Source organism: Agelaius tricolor, unplaced genomic scaffold (genome assembly GCF_023055355.1).
Source record: "Agelaius tricolor isolate 1412-34295 unplaced genomic scaffold, bAgeTri1.0.p SCAF_16, whole genome shotgun sequence".
Lineage (NCBI taxonomy): Eukaryota > Metazoa > Chordata > Aves > Passeriformes > Icteridae > Agelaius > Agelaius tricolor.
Window position 1 is genome coordinate 4074607 of NW_027269276.1, and position 15785 is coordinate 4090391.

The window sequence follows — 15785 nt, forward strand, 5'->3', positions numbered from 1 at the left end:
GAAGGGAAAGCAAGGCCATGAAACCACTGAATATTTTAGGAAAATCTCAGGCTGTGAGATCAATTAAAACACTGAGGTGCAAGACAGCAAAATGCAAACATCTCTGCAGGTGTCAGCCTGAAAATGTCATTATTCAAACAAGCACTGGCACAGGAGCAGTCCCGTGGTGCGTGAGCCGTGTCCTGGTGCCAGACCCTGGGCAGGAAGGCTGCCCTGCTGCTCCTGGAATGGTGGCTCACCCAATGAGGGGCATCTCCTGGCATCCCAGAATGCCTCCCACAGCCCTGCCAGCCAGAGAGCCAGGAACACGTGCCAGCCATGGCAGGATCACTGCCCGCTCGGCACAGCAGGGGCTGGGGCACAGCCTTGATGCTTTCATTGCTTGGCTCACAGGAGCTCAGCTGGCAAGGAGAGCTGTGACAGCAAGAGCACAGCAAGCCCTGCTCCCTGCCCTGGGCTGGGATTTGAGGATCTGTGTGATTTGGGTGTGAGGGGCAGGGAAGGGTTGAACAGCTGAGGTCTGGGGGATAGAGCAGCTCCTCTTTGCTCAGGGATTGGAGCTGTGATGCAGCCAAGATAACAGTGATTGGCGTGCCCTTGTCTGGGAAGGAGGGAGTAGTTAGGGTGCAGTTGAAGGAGTGGGAGGAATCCTTGCCTGCTCAGGCCTGTGGGTGATGGCTGATGCCTGGGAAAAGTGGCACCACTGTAATGGATGGAGAGCGTGGGTGGGGGAGAGAAAGAAGGGATGGTAAACAACCAAGCCTGGTCCTTCCTGGATTTCCATCCTGCATTAAATTAAAACATGCCAAGGCTGATGTTGTTGAACTCCATGTCAGGCATTCTCCGTGCTTTTCCCTCCCCAAAGGAAAATTTTCCAGCAGCATGTGTTTAACCGTGTGTTGCAGGCAGAGATGGGGATCCCCTTGAGCTGTGAGCTGTTGTAGGCATGGGAACCTCTCTAAATAGCCTTGAAGTCATTTTCCCAACATGCCTGGATCCCAAGTGTGTGCCAGATCCCCATAGGACAGTTTGGCTGGGATCAAACAGGCACCTTAATGACAGGAGATGCAAGTGATTGCTGTGATTGCTGGGTGAAGCCTATCTGAGCAGAAGGGGGAGGCTGAGTCCTCGTGGAAATTCTCTGCTTTGGACTGGCCTGAGGCAGGGGTTGGAGTGGGGCTGAGGGAGGATTCAGCCTGTGATGTGCCAAGTGCATCAGGGGGTGACAGAGTGGCTCAGCAAAATATCTGTGCATGGCTTGAGCACTGCTCAGAGTGTTTGGTGTGGATTGCAGAAAGTTGCATTTCATAAATGACTTTAAGTAAGATAAATTACTTGAATGCAAGAGGGAAGGGTGTTGCTCTAAGCACTGCTTGGGCTTTCCTACCAGCTCACACAATGCACAACCAGCAGATCCCCTCTCTCTGCCCCTGTCCCTGTCCTGGTGTGCCATGTTTGATAGTGAAGTGTTTCACTGCTAGGTTTGGGGCTTCTGCCTGGAAAAAGTACATCCCTGGCACCCACCCAAGAGCTATTGATAGCAGGAGCTCCTAGAAGACAGCGTGACAACTCCAGAAAACAAGGAATTGCCAAATCATCCTGCAGTAAATGAACCCCTGGCCACACACACCAGTGGGAGCCACGTGTGCCCGGAGCTCCAAATCCTGCTGAGGATTGGTACCAAGTGACCTCATGAAGGAAATGCTGTCAAGAATCAACAAGGACAGCTTAAGATACCTGCACAAAATGCCATGTCATGAGCCCAAGAGGTTTTTGCCCTTCTGTCAAGTCCCATGGAAACAAACCCCGAGGACACGATGAGCTGGTTCTCCAGTGACACGGCACACATGGTGTCTGCAAAAACACCTCCACTGCAGAAATACTGATCCCTGCCAGCCCTCAAGCTGCTCTTGGCTTTGCTGCACACCTTACAAAAAGGATGTACTGCAGAAGGCAACACCTCTCCAGTGTGACCACTGACAGGTACCTGCACAGCTTGTTCCAATCAGGTAGATGCAATTTTTGCATTGAAAGTTGTTTTCCCTTTCGTAACTCCCCAACAGCAGATGTTTATTCTGCCCTCTCAGGAGCAGGTGGGCTGCAGGAAAATCCAGGCTTTTCTTGCCTCTGTCTGTCTGGCCATAGCAAAGGGGTGACCTTGACCCTCCCTGGGTGAAGGGAGTTCAGTGTGTAATTGAGCACTGAGCTCAAATCCATGAAAAACAACAACAATAACAACAGAACCCCAAGGCAGACATTACCCAACTTCAGTGTGGAGCAGAGTGTCCTGTCCAGTGTTTCATCCTGCCTCCTTCCTCATCCTTCTCTGTAAACACCATTTACGTGTGGGTTTATACAATCCATGTGCTCCCTGCAGTTCTGGGATCCCTTCACTTGTTCCACCCACTGGACTAGTTGTAACAAGCACTCAATTATGGGGGTTTTGTTGCTTGCTTAGTTTATACACCTGCAGTTTCCTGGTTTACATGTCCAGAGGTTTTAGTCTTTAATTTAATATTATTCATAGATTTTATTGAGTATTAGCTCACTTTGTAAAGCACCTTAATGGGCAGCGTCTGTTTAATTATATATGGCAAAACCTATAGAAACAAAGGAAAATTGACCCAATTTGTTACAGCTGGTTTACAAAGATTCCCTGAGGTGACTGAGCATTGCTTTTCCTTTTTACTGTACTTCACACATTTCCAAACTCATGTCAGTTCAGTTCTCATCCAACCTCTCCCTCTGAAGCAGCCTCAGTGGGGCTGCCCCTCCTCCCTGCAGCCCCCAGCCCAAACCCAACACCTTGGCAGCTGGCTGAGGCAGGAGGGAGGAGACTGACACATTTCTGTGCGTTGTTTTTTCCTGCTGCTACTGGAAACGTGCAAAATTCTGATCACATCTATTGTGGAGGTGAGATCGAGAAGAATTTTTCTACAAGTAAACCACGGCTAAATGTCTCTGGATTGGTTAAAGTGCTCTCCCTTAACGCAGCAAGAGCTGCCACAGGCACTGGGAGGGTGTGTGCCCTTGTGGAGGTGCTCAGCACAGGCTGGCAGGGTGGTGTGTGAGCTGCAGCTCTGGTTTGTGTTGCTGGAATCTGTTGGAGCATCAGCTCCACCGTCTCCTGGATGCAGCATTAATTAAACAGAATGGCCCCGCTCCAGGCCCCAGTGGACAAGCATCCACATGGCAACTGTGAGCCTTGTCAGCAGCAAGAGATTAAGGAATTAATTGGCAGGGTTAATCTTCGTGTCAGGGTTGGAAATGAATTGTTAATTTGTTTGGATGAGTGTAAAGTCCTCTCACAGCGATGGCAGGTGGGATCACATGAGGGAAAGCCTGCAAAGCCGCCCTTGCTGGGGCCCTCTATTTCACACCTCTGCCAACAGACATCTCCAGCTCTCTGCCCCCGAAGTGTGAGACCCCCAGCTGGGGCTGGAGGAGCTCCTTGTGTCACTGCCATCCTTGCAGGTGACAGCACAGCTGCTCCAGCCTGGGATGCGGGAGAAGGTCTGGCTGCAGCTTGGGAGGGCCCCTTGGAATTCCAGCCTTTCTGATCCTGCTCCTGGTGCTAAGCTGTTGTCTGTCCCTTGTGTCTGTGCATGGCAGGTACTGGGTGAGGCCACCTTCTCCGGGATCTGAGGGAGGGAGAGATGTGCTCACACCAAAATGCCACTTTTGGGGCACAGAGTGCAGAACTTGATTGGCCTGTGTGGACACTAAACCCTCTCAGACACTTCTCTTCTCCTCCAGGACACTAGAATCTGTCAGGTCAGTCAATGCTTTTCCCTTTCTGCTCTCATTTTATACTCAGGACAGCAGAATATTTTTTAGTATCTTTCTAATTTCTTAAGGCTACTGAATTGGTCACATCACATCAAGACATAGGAGAAAAGCACTTCAGGCCTTAAAAGATTTAAATGAAATTGTAACTTTTGTCACTTGTGCTCTCTTTTGTGCATTGATTAGTTTAATTATTTCAGCAATAAGAATCACTTTCTCCTCCTGCTGGGGTCAGGTATGTTGTGACCACCACAACTTGATTCTAGACATGACGTCAAATAGGACTGGCCTATACAAAGACCTGGAATCTTTCTGGGTGTGCAACAATCCTGTTTAAGACCTTGCAGTCAAAATCCTTCTTCTGTTCTCACCTCTATCAATGCCCAGAGCCACGTTTATGGGGAGGCTGATGCTGTTCCAAAGTGCTGTAAAAAACAGAGTTTTCATTGCCAAAAATTGGCTGGGTTTAGCCTACTTGCTCCAATTTTCACCCTGTCTTTAATTTTTCTCCTTACCTTACAGGCAGCCAGGTGGCTGAATGTCAGCCAAAACTAAGAAGGATCTCTTTTCTTTTGAAGGGATGGGTGTTTGGAGATTTATCAGCAGCACAGTTCAATCTGCCCTGTGTAGCTAAGAAGGCCCACAGCATGTTGCTGGCATGAGCAGCCACTCCAGTGAACTCTTACCTGAGTTACCGTTTTCTATTCCACATAAAATCACCTTTCACAGTGTTTTGACTTAAAATTATTATTAGTAATTTGTCCTAAAATGTCAATAATGCAGTGATATTCTAGCAGAGTTTTTCAGTACTGTCACTTCCTATTAATTGCTTAGAAATAATGACAACATAATCTGGACCAAGACTGTCACCTTGTCTATGCCATATATAAAATGTTAATACTAAAAGTGGACTGGGTTCATCCTAGACCTAATTAGTTCTTTGGAGAATTTACTTTGTGCAGCAGCCTGGACTGTCCATATTGATGTTAACATATTATATAATCAGCTTTGGAACAGGCAGCAGTCTGAAGGCTGGGCTCTGTGTCCCTGTGCTAAGTCACTACCCTGAGGAGAGCACTGGAAATCAGCAGAATTTGACTGGAAAATAGAATACAAATGCCTGGGTTTTGTAAGGAGCTGTAGAACAAATTATTATCTCCAAATCAACATTGTTTGCAAACTGTGCTCTCCCAACATGTTTTTATTGCTATATATATAGCAGAGATTTTACAAACTGAGTTAGATGTTCCCTTTTGCTGTCCAAAGTGGGTGGTGAAGTCATGGAACATGCTATTTTGATAATTTGGAACATGCCCCAGGAGCTGATTAAATGATCTCTCTTGCTCTGTACGTACACTGTGCGTTTCCATGCAAACATCAGAAGGGTCAGGGCTGCAAACAGGAGCCTGCAGGATCTGCTCCATCTCTGCCTGGCTTTTTACTACCTGTTTAAACACCAAACAGATTTTAATAGACAGTTACAGCTTGTCAACTGAAATACTCCCCTATAAAAGCAAACAGTGGCTGAAGTGGAATTGCTACTGTGAACTTAATGGTAAGACATTTAACTATCATTTAGTGAGAGAGCTTTTAAATAAAATCTAAGACTATTATTTGAGGTTTTGAATTTTCCTTTTCATGAATCATGACTCCTCTGCTGGTTCTGGTGCTTGAAAAGGCCCAAGAAATTCCTCCCTGGCACAGGTGCCCAGAGCAGCTGTGGCTGCCCCTGGATCCCTGGGAGTGTCCAAGGCCAGGCTGGACAGGCTTGGAGCAGCCTGGGACAGGGGAAGGTGTCCCTGCCATGGCAAGGGTGGGACAAGATGGGCTTTAAGGTCCCTTTCAATCTAAACCATTCTGTGATTCCACAATCCTGAACAGCATCTTCACCTTGACTTTCCATGAAGAAATTTGCCATCTTCCCTCAAAAATGGAAACAGGAAGAAGAAATCAACTGTTGTCTTTGTTCCTCAAACCCCTGGGAGGCAGGACCCTGATGGATTTATCATCTCACTCCTGGCTCAGGTGAGCATGGGGCAGGTACAGTTTGTCACCTCTTTCCCCACAGCAGCAGGGTTTCTGCTTCACTCATTCTGCACTCTGGTTCTAAGGCTGTTCTGATGTATTTATCTTTAGTTTGTTGCTCTAATCTTGTCGACAGGAAACAATAAAATATCCTCTAAGATTAATATGAGAGATGAGAGATCCAATTAGAGCTCACATCCTTCAATCCTTTCGGGTAAGAGCCCCTATTACACAATAACTATGGGTGGGAGGAGGCCCTGTTTGATCAATTTGTTCCAGTTCTTGGCTATGAATAGTTCAGGGAACTAAAACAGTGACAGATGAAGGCATAATTCCCAGATCAGAGAAGAATTAGAGATCTGTAGGGTAGAATACAGGTATTTCTTGACATAGCACCAAACCAGAGATGAACAGCACAATGTAGATTTGACACTTTTATTAACAAAGAACCCATGGGGCTCATTCATTAGTACAAAATACAATCATGTTCCTGTATGTTAAACAGCTTTTTTTATTTTGTCTCTTTTGAACTGTTTCACAGTTATCAAAACAAAGCCCCTGCATATTGAACTTATTATTGTGCAAACAGTAATTATTTTTAAGGATCAATTTCTGCACTAAGCCAAGTGCCAGAGAGCAGAACTTAATCATGTTTTCACCCCTCCTTTGAAGGGCCATGTGTGCTTCCTAAGAAACACATAATAGTTGACTTTTTTTGCAGCAAACAATCTAAGGCCACAGTTTATCTGCAAAGAATAGAAAACAACTCAAAGATTTTAGAAAAAAAAAAAAAAAAAAGCACACCTTTACCCTTCATACTGCTGTTTGCTTGACCATGATTATGCCAAGTAGCACACATCACCTATCAGGTATTACAGTCCAAAAAGCACCTAATGTTCTTTAAGCAAATATTTTGAATTATTACCATGCAAGTTATTACACAACCAAATTACTTTTCAAGTAACTATAATGGTATCTGTTGAAGGAAAAGATGCTTGTTCCCTTTCCAAATGATGTGAATGAAAATCCTGCATTGATTGTATGGGCAGGCCCTCACTTAAACAAAAAGGCATGAGAGCTACACCTTGAGACTTAAATAATCACTTTTAGAACATCCTTTCTAAATCATGCACTCAAATTTTGGTTAAAGCTGCATTTGCTATAGAAAACAATACTAAATGTTGCAAATGAAAGGAGTAACTGCAGTTTGGAAATGTGAATCTACACCAGTCTGTCTTTCACACTGATGCAAAAGGGATTTGAGGTGAAGTGCTAGAAATTAGACAATGTAAGGAAGTTAAACTAAAAGAAGACTAAAAATATATATCCGTGTATGCCTGTAGAAAAATCCCTGCTTCTTAAGTGAAGACAGATTTCATAAAAAACCATTCAGACCTTGTTTAAACTGCAGTTACTGATGGAATGAAGGAAACTGAATTGCTATTTTTGTAATTATCAGAAAGTACACTGTTTTACCACATGAAGCACCGGGTTTGAACCCTAAACCCTTCTGTAAGACATATGGAGTGTTTCTAGTAGTCCAAAATCCCCTGTATTTCAAAGACAGGACTGTAAACGTGCATGCTGACAATGCTGTTTTCTGCTCCTGTAAGTGATCTGTTGGTGATTGTTTACTGAGCCAAATTGATGGCTGGCAGGAAGCAAACATTCTACTTTTAAATGAAGGCAGCAGAAGGGCAAGTAAATGCTGTGCCTTCACTCTTAGCAGCAACAAACTCTCACTGTTCTAAATGACCTGAGGAAGAAAACATTAAAATATTGCACCAAAACAAAATTAAACAGCAAAAAACAAACAATGAAACACACCAACAAATATAGTATGGATAGCAAATGACCTGTGCAGCCCCTGACAATAGATCTTTAGACAAAAATGCAGGAGTAATGAAAAGCTTTGTGCCATTACCAGAGGACTTTGTTCCCCTGATGTCTGCTTTCACTTCAGTTATAAGCTATGTCTATTCTGGGTATATTTACACCTCTCCCTACACCTCATATCTCATTCACTAACCACAGAAACCATTTAGGGTCCCTTTTAGAACCTTGAAGTATACTGGAGCTTTAACAAGACTTTTTTTGGTCTCAAATCTGACCGTAAGTAAATATCCAAAACAGAGGTAGGCTTATAAAGGCTTTTGAATAAATAAATATTGTCCTTTTTGCTAAGTATACCTGCTGCTGGCAAAAGGTTTCTCCCTTGCCATGCTTCCCCTTATCATGCTATCCATAGGCTTAAGATGCAGAAGAAGAACTCACAGTAGAAGAGGTTAGAATAATTCCCTTAAGAAATCCCTTGAAAGAAAGCATAGTGCATAAGCTCATCTCAAAGTTCAGTGTTTGTTCCACACTTGTGTCTTGCACTCAGGAAATGGTTGCCTTTGCAATATTGTGTAATAGCCATTCTGTCATCCACGGATCATCATGAATGAGGAAATAGTACCACTTGGCAGTCGTGAGAAGGGCAGCTTCCCAGCAAATGTGAAGACTTCGCTCTGTGATGCAGTAGTGTTCCTTTTTTGGATGCAGACAGTGCAAAGCTGAAGCCCCCCTGACCACTGGAATCTTTTGGAAATGTTTTCTTACCCCACATTCTGTTCTACTACAGGAGTTCTCCACATTGCTATGTACATTCTTCCAGAGCATTACAAACAAAATATAAATTCTTTTCTCTTCAGAAGATCCACGCATCTCCTCCTCGTACTTTGTGTAGTGTATCCACTTTTTGGAAAACATTCAGTATTTCATTGATGCATTTTCGTTTCAGTATTTTCAGGTACTTCTCAAGTATCCCAAGCTCAGCTGCTCCCCTGTTATCCTCTGTGCAGACTAATCCAGCAGGTTCTCTTTTATCACCAAACATGCTCATACCTCCTTCTCCATTTTCCTTTGCCTTTCTCGTACACAGACTGAAGTTTGGAAAAAGAAAACTGTTTCCTTTTTAGCTGCACTACCAGCTTAAGCAGCAGAAAGATTAAGACATTCATCACAATGATGCTCATTACAAATCCTCAGAGCATGAATGAAACGGGCTGAACTTCTTCTACATCAGTTGGATGGGGATCAATCTAAGGAGAGAAGAAAGACAACAATTACTGCCTGCAATTCCTGCGTTTAGGTATGTGTTTGGGTTTTTTTCTGCCATCTGACAATAAAAACACCACCTGCTATTTATTTTCTTACCTCTGAATAAAGAGGTGGAGGCTGAAACCGGAACTCTTGTATGTAAGCAAAGACAGGACAACACAACTGTTCCTCACAGTCAATGGGAGGTGGATAAGCAGGAACATGTCTGGAAAACTCTTCCTCAGACACTACATCAGCATAATTTGGTGGTGCTGAAACACAAGAGATGCTTCTGTCATATTTCAAACTATTCACTCGCTCACAGCAAGAACATCTTCATTACATTATATCCAGGACCACAAAAACTGTATTGGAAGTGCACTGAACTCATAAATACTGTAACTAAAATTATGTTTTCAGTAAACTCAAGTGATTCAGCAGGAATACAGAGAGTGCTGTGCTTTTAGGGTAACTCCAGCAGCAAACCTGTGCTGTATCAAGATATATTCAGTAATGAGTAGAATATTCCCACCATCAGAAGTCAGTTGTTTCAGTCAGACAGCGTACAGAGAGACTTCAGGAAGGCTGGAGTTGGGGTAACCTCACCAATCGTTTTGGATCTCAATTTAAGAACTTTGTGAGTCAAATCAGATTTCCCTTGCTTACATCCCTGGCAGTGCCCTTAAACTGGCACTGCACCCATCTGCTGCAGACAGTGCTGTGCTGGATTAGAGACAGTTCAATATGTATTTATTACCTTCAGGCTGTTCAGGCATGGTCAATGCCAGCCAACTCATATCCATACTAAACTGGCTGGTAATGCTGGAGTTTCTGCTTGAAAATCCAATACATGGAATAGTGCCAATCACCACAGGCATTTCAATCATCAATTTCTTAGCACCAGGAATATGGATATACACCTATGTGACAACCCCCAAACAGAAGAAAAAAACATCATGAGACCCCATTGAATGCTGCTCTTAAAAGCTGCCCTACTCCCTACACTGCAAATTTAAAAATTAAGAGCTTTGTCATCCCAGATACGCTTAGCTAATACCCTGGCAGCTTTCCTTATTTTTCAGCAGTTTCATTCTTTCTGTAACTTGTCTCTAAGTGACATTAAAAAATACAAACCATCTTGACAAACATAATTATACACTTGACTTTCAGTCTTATCTTCCCATTTCTGGAAAGAATCACTCAAGGACCCCATTCAGCTTGAAATGCTTTCCCAAAACAATCCCTGCATGTCTGAAATTAAGCTACTTCTTCCTCAGAAGCATTTCTCCGTTTTCCACATTATTCCCGCCTTTCCATCTCAGAATCTCTTGTATGACCTTCAGTCTCTCATGTATGTTGTTTATGATATTTATTTTTTGTAGAGTCATAGAATGGTTTGGGTTAGAAGGGATCTTAAAGATCATCTAGTTCTAACCCCCCAGCACAGGCTGGGACACCTTTCTCAGGATTTGTATTTATTGCAGCTCCCAAGGTAAAAACCTAACAGCTACTCAGTAAATTCTTCTGTTCCCAACTGAATGCAGTATCTAAAGTTTGTACATTTGAAAACCCAATACTTACAGCTAATGAATATTCTACTCTAATAATGCAGCAGTCAAGTATAGATGGGGATACAGGTGGGATTTTCAGAGTTTTCCCATTCCAGGTATCTGTACTCCCAGAGGCAATGTGGTTTCCTCGGACATTGGCAACCATCTGACGGAAGGTTTTTGTCTTCCCACTGGCCAGGTAAGTTTGTGTTTGGAAAATGGCAGCTTTTGGAACAATCAAACGAGAAGAGCAGTTCTCAATTTCTGCATAGATTGGGATGGCTTCCCCTTAGAGACAGAAAAAGTCCAATGAATAATTGGTATTTACCAACTTTCCTCTGGGAGTATCAAAGCAAGTTACACAGCACGTACATCATCTGCAGTGTTATGAGAACAATACTTGGTAAGTTTCCTCAAGCCAGTTTGTTTTTTTCAGAGTGGTATCCAGGCAAAATTATAGCCACCTACTATGTTTTACACATAAACAATGATTCATTTTGAAACATTAAGCATAATATGAACAAGCTATAAAAGCTTTATTTGCAAGTTACGCCCCAATCTTCCTTTTATATAGTACTAAATGAATTTCAGGATGTTTTATTTTCTCAATGTATCTAATCTTATCAAGATGAAGAAGCAGCTGCTAAAGCTCATTCTTACCAAAGTCTAAACCTACACAAATAGAATGTAAAAACCTAATTACATCCCAGTTAAGTATTTTATTCCAGATAAAAACATTTTGTTGTTCTTTACACACAAATGTACATGGATTTTCCGTAAGATTATTAACAGGACTTCCTTTCAATTCATATTCCCAAGGGGAAAGGAACGATGATTTAAAAAAAAATAAATTAATGTGGACCTTAAATTACTTCTATTAAACAGAACTATTTTTTGAACTATAAAATGTTGGCTTCACTGAGATTAAAAAAAATCCCAACCTATTAGATGCTTAGTATTTATATTTTTAAGGTAACTACTCTTACCATTACAGTATCCCTTCCTCTCAATTTTGGCACTGAGAGACACTGGCCCAGAGGTGAAAAACCAACAGCCAACCATCTTCTCCTGACTTCTTAGAACAGGTGTCTATAAAATATAGAGTATTTTTCATTTTATGGGATAAAGCTCTCAATCACTTGCAGTTCAGTGTTATGCATATCAGTCATTGCAACCCAGCTCTAAAATCCACGTGATCTGAATCCCTGAACTGCTCAGTGCAACTGTAGATTTTGCCATCATGTGAAATGGAACCGAGGTTTGGCAATCTGAACATTTCTCTTTTGAAATCCCAGTCTGTATTTAGACTGTACTAAGTAACACAGACCAGTGTGTCTTTGCATGTGCTTTATCTTCAAAATGAACTTTTCAAAGGTCTCATGAATACTGTGGTGTTTATCTCCATGTTTCTCAGTGCAGAAGAATGCAGAATTAATTTATCTGCAAACAACTAACAGTTAAGCAGGTAACTGTTTTACTTTTGTATCTCTAAGAAATGATAAATATATGTAGACACTGGGCTAAGGGGATGCACCTTCATTACTTGCAAGCCACAAACCTCCCCCAAAAATTTAGAGGCATGACAAAAAAAATCTTAAATTATTCAAGAACTGTCACATTGGATGACATTTACACTGCCTGTAACATTTCATTAGAATAAACTCACAAGCACACATGTCAAGTGTCCAGGCCAGGATCAAAGCTACTCAAAATGATTTACTGGGCAGTGACACTCAGTCAATATAGTAATGCAAATTGTTTTTTTTATTTTCTTTATTATAATGAAAAAACCCTGTTGTTTTGCACTTTTGGTGGTAGCCTTGGAATCCATTAAGATTGGCACTGCCTTCCTGATGTGTCTTCTGTGCAATAACCTATGGTTGGCTTTGTCCTTACAGAATGTGGATATGATGCCTTCAAACTCCTAACTAATGAATATAAAGACTATTCTGCTTACAGATGTCACTGCCAAAATACCCTAAGTTCTCTCTAGAATGGATTAAAATGTAAGCATGTAATGAGGGGGAAAAAAGCCTGCTCAAAACATCTCTTTTCTATGTTCACGTCATGATGTTAAAATTATCCTACCATTTTAAATAAAATAGAAATGACTCATTCATATTTAAATGAATAACCATTTAGATCCAGTTGCTATCATGAAAGTACAAGGTATAATTTTATATTATTTTCATAATATGGGTTGAGATAAAAGAATCCAGCTCATTAGCTTCCATCTTGCCTATTTACTCATTACTTAATGCCTGATCTTTCTTATTACTCTACAGTATTTCCAGTGATTATTAAAAACTCAATGCTTTAATGTGGCCAAATCTGTCACAGGGAAATAACTGAAAGGATCTCTGGAGCAGCTGCATGCACACACTTCATGTTAGAAAACGACATGCAAAATGCAGGGATATGTAACATAATGGCCAGAGCCTAAATGACAGGCTGGGCATGATTAATACTCTTCTCTAATTACTGCTCCTCAACCTACTATTATTGTAGAGTTTAGGACACTGCAGCCCTGTGAATGTAGTTGCTCTGGTAAGAGTAACTACTCTGCACACACACATTACTATTATTAAGCCTTATTTATGCATCTGAAGCCTGCCTAACTTTTTGGCAGGAGCATCTCTGCCAGCAGGGATGTAATCAATGGCATTAAAAAAGCCACTCTGTTTGGTATTCACACAACCTAAGATAATCTATTTATAGAGAAAAGCTTAGGGAGCTTATATGCTTTCAGAAGTCAGAAAATGATGCTCTGGAATAACATGGGAAGGGTTATGGCTGGATGTGAATGCTGCTTGGAAATGGTTCATTTGCAGCTGGTTTTACAGGGGGGAGGAGAAGTGGGGGACCCTCTTACCAGGAGAGCTGGTGAGCTGACATCGATATGGCTGATGATCTGCAGCTCTGTCTGCACACTCTGGTCAGGCACAGCAGGCCTCTCCAGCACTGCTTTCACGTAGTACTGGATACTGCCATACTTCCCAGTAAAAGAGGTCACCAGAGGTCTGAAACGAGCAGTCATAAAACCATTACCTTCAATTAATATTTCAGCTTCAAACATTAACACTTCCTGCATATGTAAACATTTCCCAATTTACAGCTTGTACTTTTAGGGCCTTGGGGAAGCTGAAGCAAGCAAGGCCTGTCTGTGTGGTGCTTGATTAAGACAAACATATGAAGCTGATACTAAAAAAAACACAAGTCAAACTACATTAACTTAATGTTCCACTACAAGCAGCATCCAGCACAATCCCTTCAGGTTGGATTATTGAACTTACTCTTGAGGGAGCTGAAAGCTGAACGGAAATTCGTGTCTTCCATCTAGAAGAATTAAGTTTTCCTCACCTGTAAGATAAGAATGAATAGTATGTTTTAGTTATTCAGGAAATAGAACAAAGCAGACACTTTTATAAATTATTTATGTACGAAAACACCCAGATGCAAGAAGTTTTTATTGATCCCAGTGGGTTCTGGACTGTGGCCCATACTTTATTTATGCTGTGATGTGATTTCAATGAAAAACAAAAATCAAGGAAACATGGGAGACCTTGAGATTCAGTTCAGGACTGTGGCCAATTTCTAATCCAAAATGGCTTCTCCAAAGCATAAAGTAAGTTTCTTTTCAGCAGGACAGCAATTAATCTACTTTTCCAATTAACAATTAAACTAACTTCTGTGCCGAAAAAATCTTCAATTTAAGGTCAGCATGAAGAAATACTATAAATACACGAGCTCCCATTTTATTCACATAGGGCCTACTGTTACACAATTTACAAGGCCTGAATCTACTTTCCCAACAGATCAGCTTGAGCTGCGTTTCACCCTTACAGAACGAAATGTCGTTCTGTCTTTAATTTTTTTTTCAACGCTGCCATAGTACTGCAGTGTGTGAGTGCCAGAGCTCCGCCACAGCGAGCTTCCCCTGCCGCCTTAATCCGCGGGATGAGCCTGGCTGCTTCCAGGGGCTTCCACGGCAGCTTCCCTGCCCGGAGCTGCTGGTACCGCACACGCAGCGCGGAGGGGCCGATGGACCCAGGAAAGGCCGAACCTTCGACACCCACACAGCGCAGGGAATCGAGCTGCGCATTTTATTTTATTTTATTATTTTCCAGTCCAGCTCGGCGTTGTTCAGCCCCCCACACAGGGAATCAATCGCCGCGGGTGAGGCGGGGATCCTCCCCGGGCCGAGCGCTGCGGCAGCGCTGTCCTGCCGGTGCCCGCGGCCGGGGCCCGTTCCTTCGGTCCCTGTGCCCGTTCCTTCGGTCCCTGTGCCCGTTCCGTCGGGTCCCCGTGCCCGTTTCAACCCGGAGCGCTCCCCCCTCCGCCTCCCCCTCGCCGCCGGCCGCCTTCCCGCAGCCCTTCCCCGCTCCCGCAGCGCCACTCCCCCGGTGCCACCCCCGCCGCGGCTGCGGGAGCGGCCGGGCCCGCGCCCCCCCTCCCGACCCGTCCCGCCTCACCTTCGGGCGGGTCCCGCAGGAGGCTCTGCCGGATGTCCAGGTACCGCACCTCCGCCTCCCGCCGCGGTCCCGGCCCCGGGGCCCGCACCGCCACCCCCCACGTGCCGGCCCCGGGCACCGCGCCGGGGCTCTCGCTCCAAGCGACGCGCGCCCGGCCCGCGGCCTCCAGGCGCAGCCCGCGGAGCGGCAGCGGCCCCGCCAGCTCCAGCAGCACCTGCCCCGACACCGTGTCGCCGCTGCAGTAGCCGCCGCCTCCGCCGCGCCGGGCCTCGTCCTCCAGCACCAGGGCCAGCGTCTTCACCGCGCCGCCGGCCCCGGGGCCCGGCCCGGCCGCCGCCATCGCTCCCCGGCCGCGGGGGAACCGCGCCCGCCCTCGCCGAGCGCTTTAAACCCGCCCGTCTCCGCCAGCGCCCGCGGCGCCGCGCCCCGCCCCCGCGCGCTGCCCATTGGCCGCCCCGCGGCCCCGCGCGCCGCCATTCGCCGCGGGCCGCCCCTGCGCCCCCGCCTCATTGGTACTCGGCGGGCGCACGCCCGGAGTGCGTCACGCTGCGTGATCGCCGCGCCGGGGCCAATCGCATGCGAGCGAGAGCGCGTGGACAGCGCGGCGATTGGCGAGGCGGCGGCAGGGCCCCGGCGCTTGGGCCAATGGCGCGGCGCGGCCACCACGTGCACAGCCTGTGGGTAAACAGGGAGCGGGGCGGGGCCAGGGGCGGGGCCCTCACCCCTCACGCCCCGCCGTGACGGGGTCCCAGGCGGCAGCGCCGTTCGGGGGTCCTGTCCCTCCTTCGCCCCCTCCTCCGCCCGCTGCCCGGCGCTGTGGGAAAGCCGTGTGCCCTTGGTGACCCCGCGCTGAGGGGAAACCTTGTCTACC

The 15785-nt window shown here is 45.1% G+C and overlaps 1 protein-coding gene across 1 annotated transcript; it reads right to left on the minus strand.

The window, feature by feature from the left end:
• Positions 1-6232: 6232 nt before the first annotated feature.
• Positions 6233-15332, minus strand: ARRDC4 (arrestin domain containing 4). Its single transcript, XM_071441266.1, has 8 exons — positions 14915-15332; positions 13736-13802; positions 13315-13462; positions 11429-11531; positions 10474-10730; positions 9650-9812; positions 9010-9164; positions 6233-8894 (listed from the first exon to the last, which is right to left on the minus strand). The coding sequence occupies exons 1-8, from the start codon at positions 15252-15254 to the stop codon at positions 8838-8840; spliced, it is 1290 nt and encodes a 429-aa protein (XP_071297367.1). The 5' UTR covers positions 15255-15332; the 3' UTR covers positions 6233-8837.
• Between the last annotated feature and the right edge of the window lie 453 nt (positions 15333-15785).

What these genes read in the sequence shown, in the direction of transcription:
- ARRDC4 (XM_071441266.1), bottom strand. Translation starts at nt 15,254, where the DNA reads ATGGCGGCGGCCGGGCCGGGCCCCGGGGCCGGCGGCGCGGTGAAGACG. An exon ending in TCAGCTCACCAGCTCTCCTG is followed by an intron (nt 11,532 to 13,314) that starts GTAAGAGGGTCC and finishes TATATTTTATAG; the next exon opens with ACACCTGTTCTAAGAAGTCA. An exon ending in GAGTAGAATATTCATTAGCT is followed by an intron (nt 9,813 to 10,473) that starts GTAAGTATTGGG and finishes GTTGTCACATAG; the next exon opens with GTGTATATCCATATTCCTGG.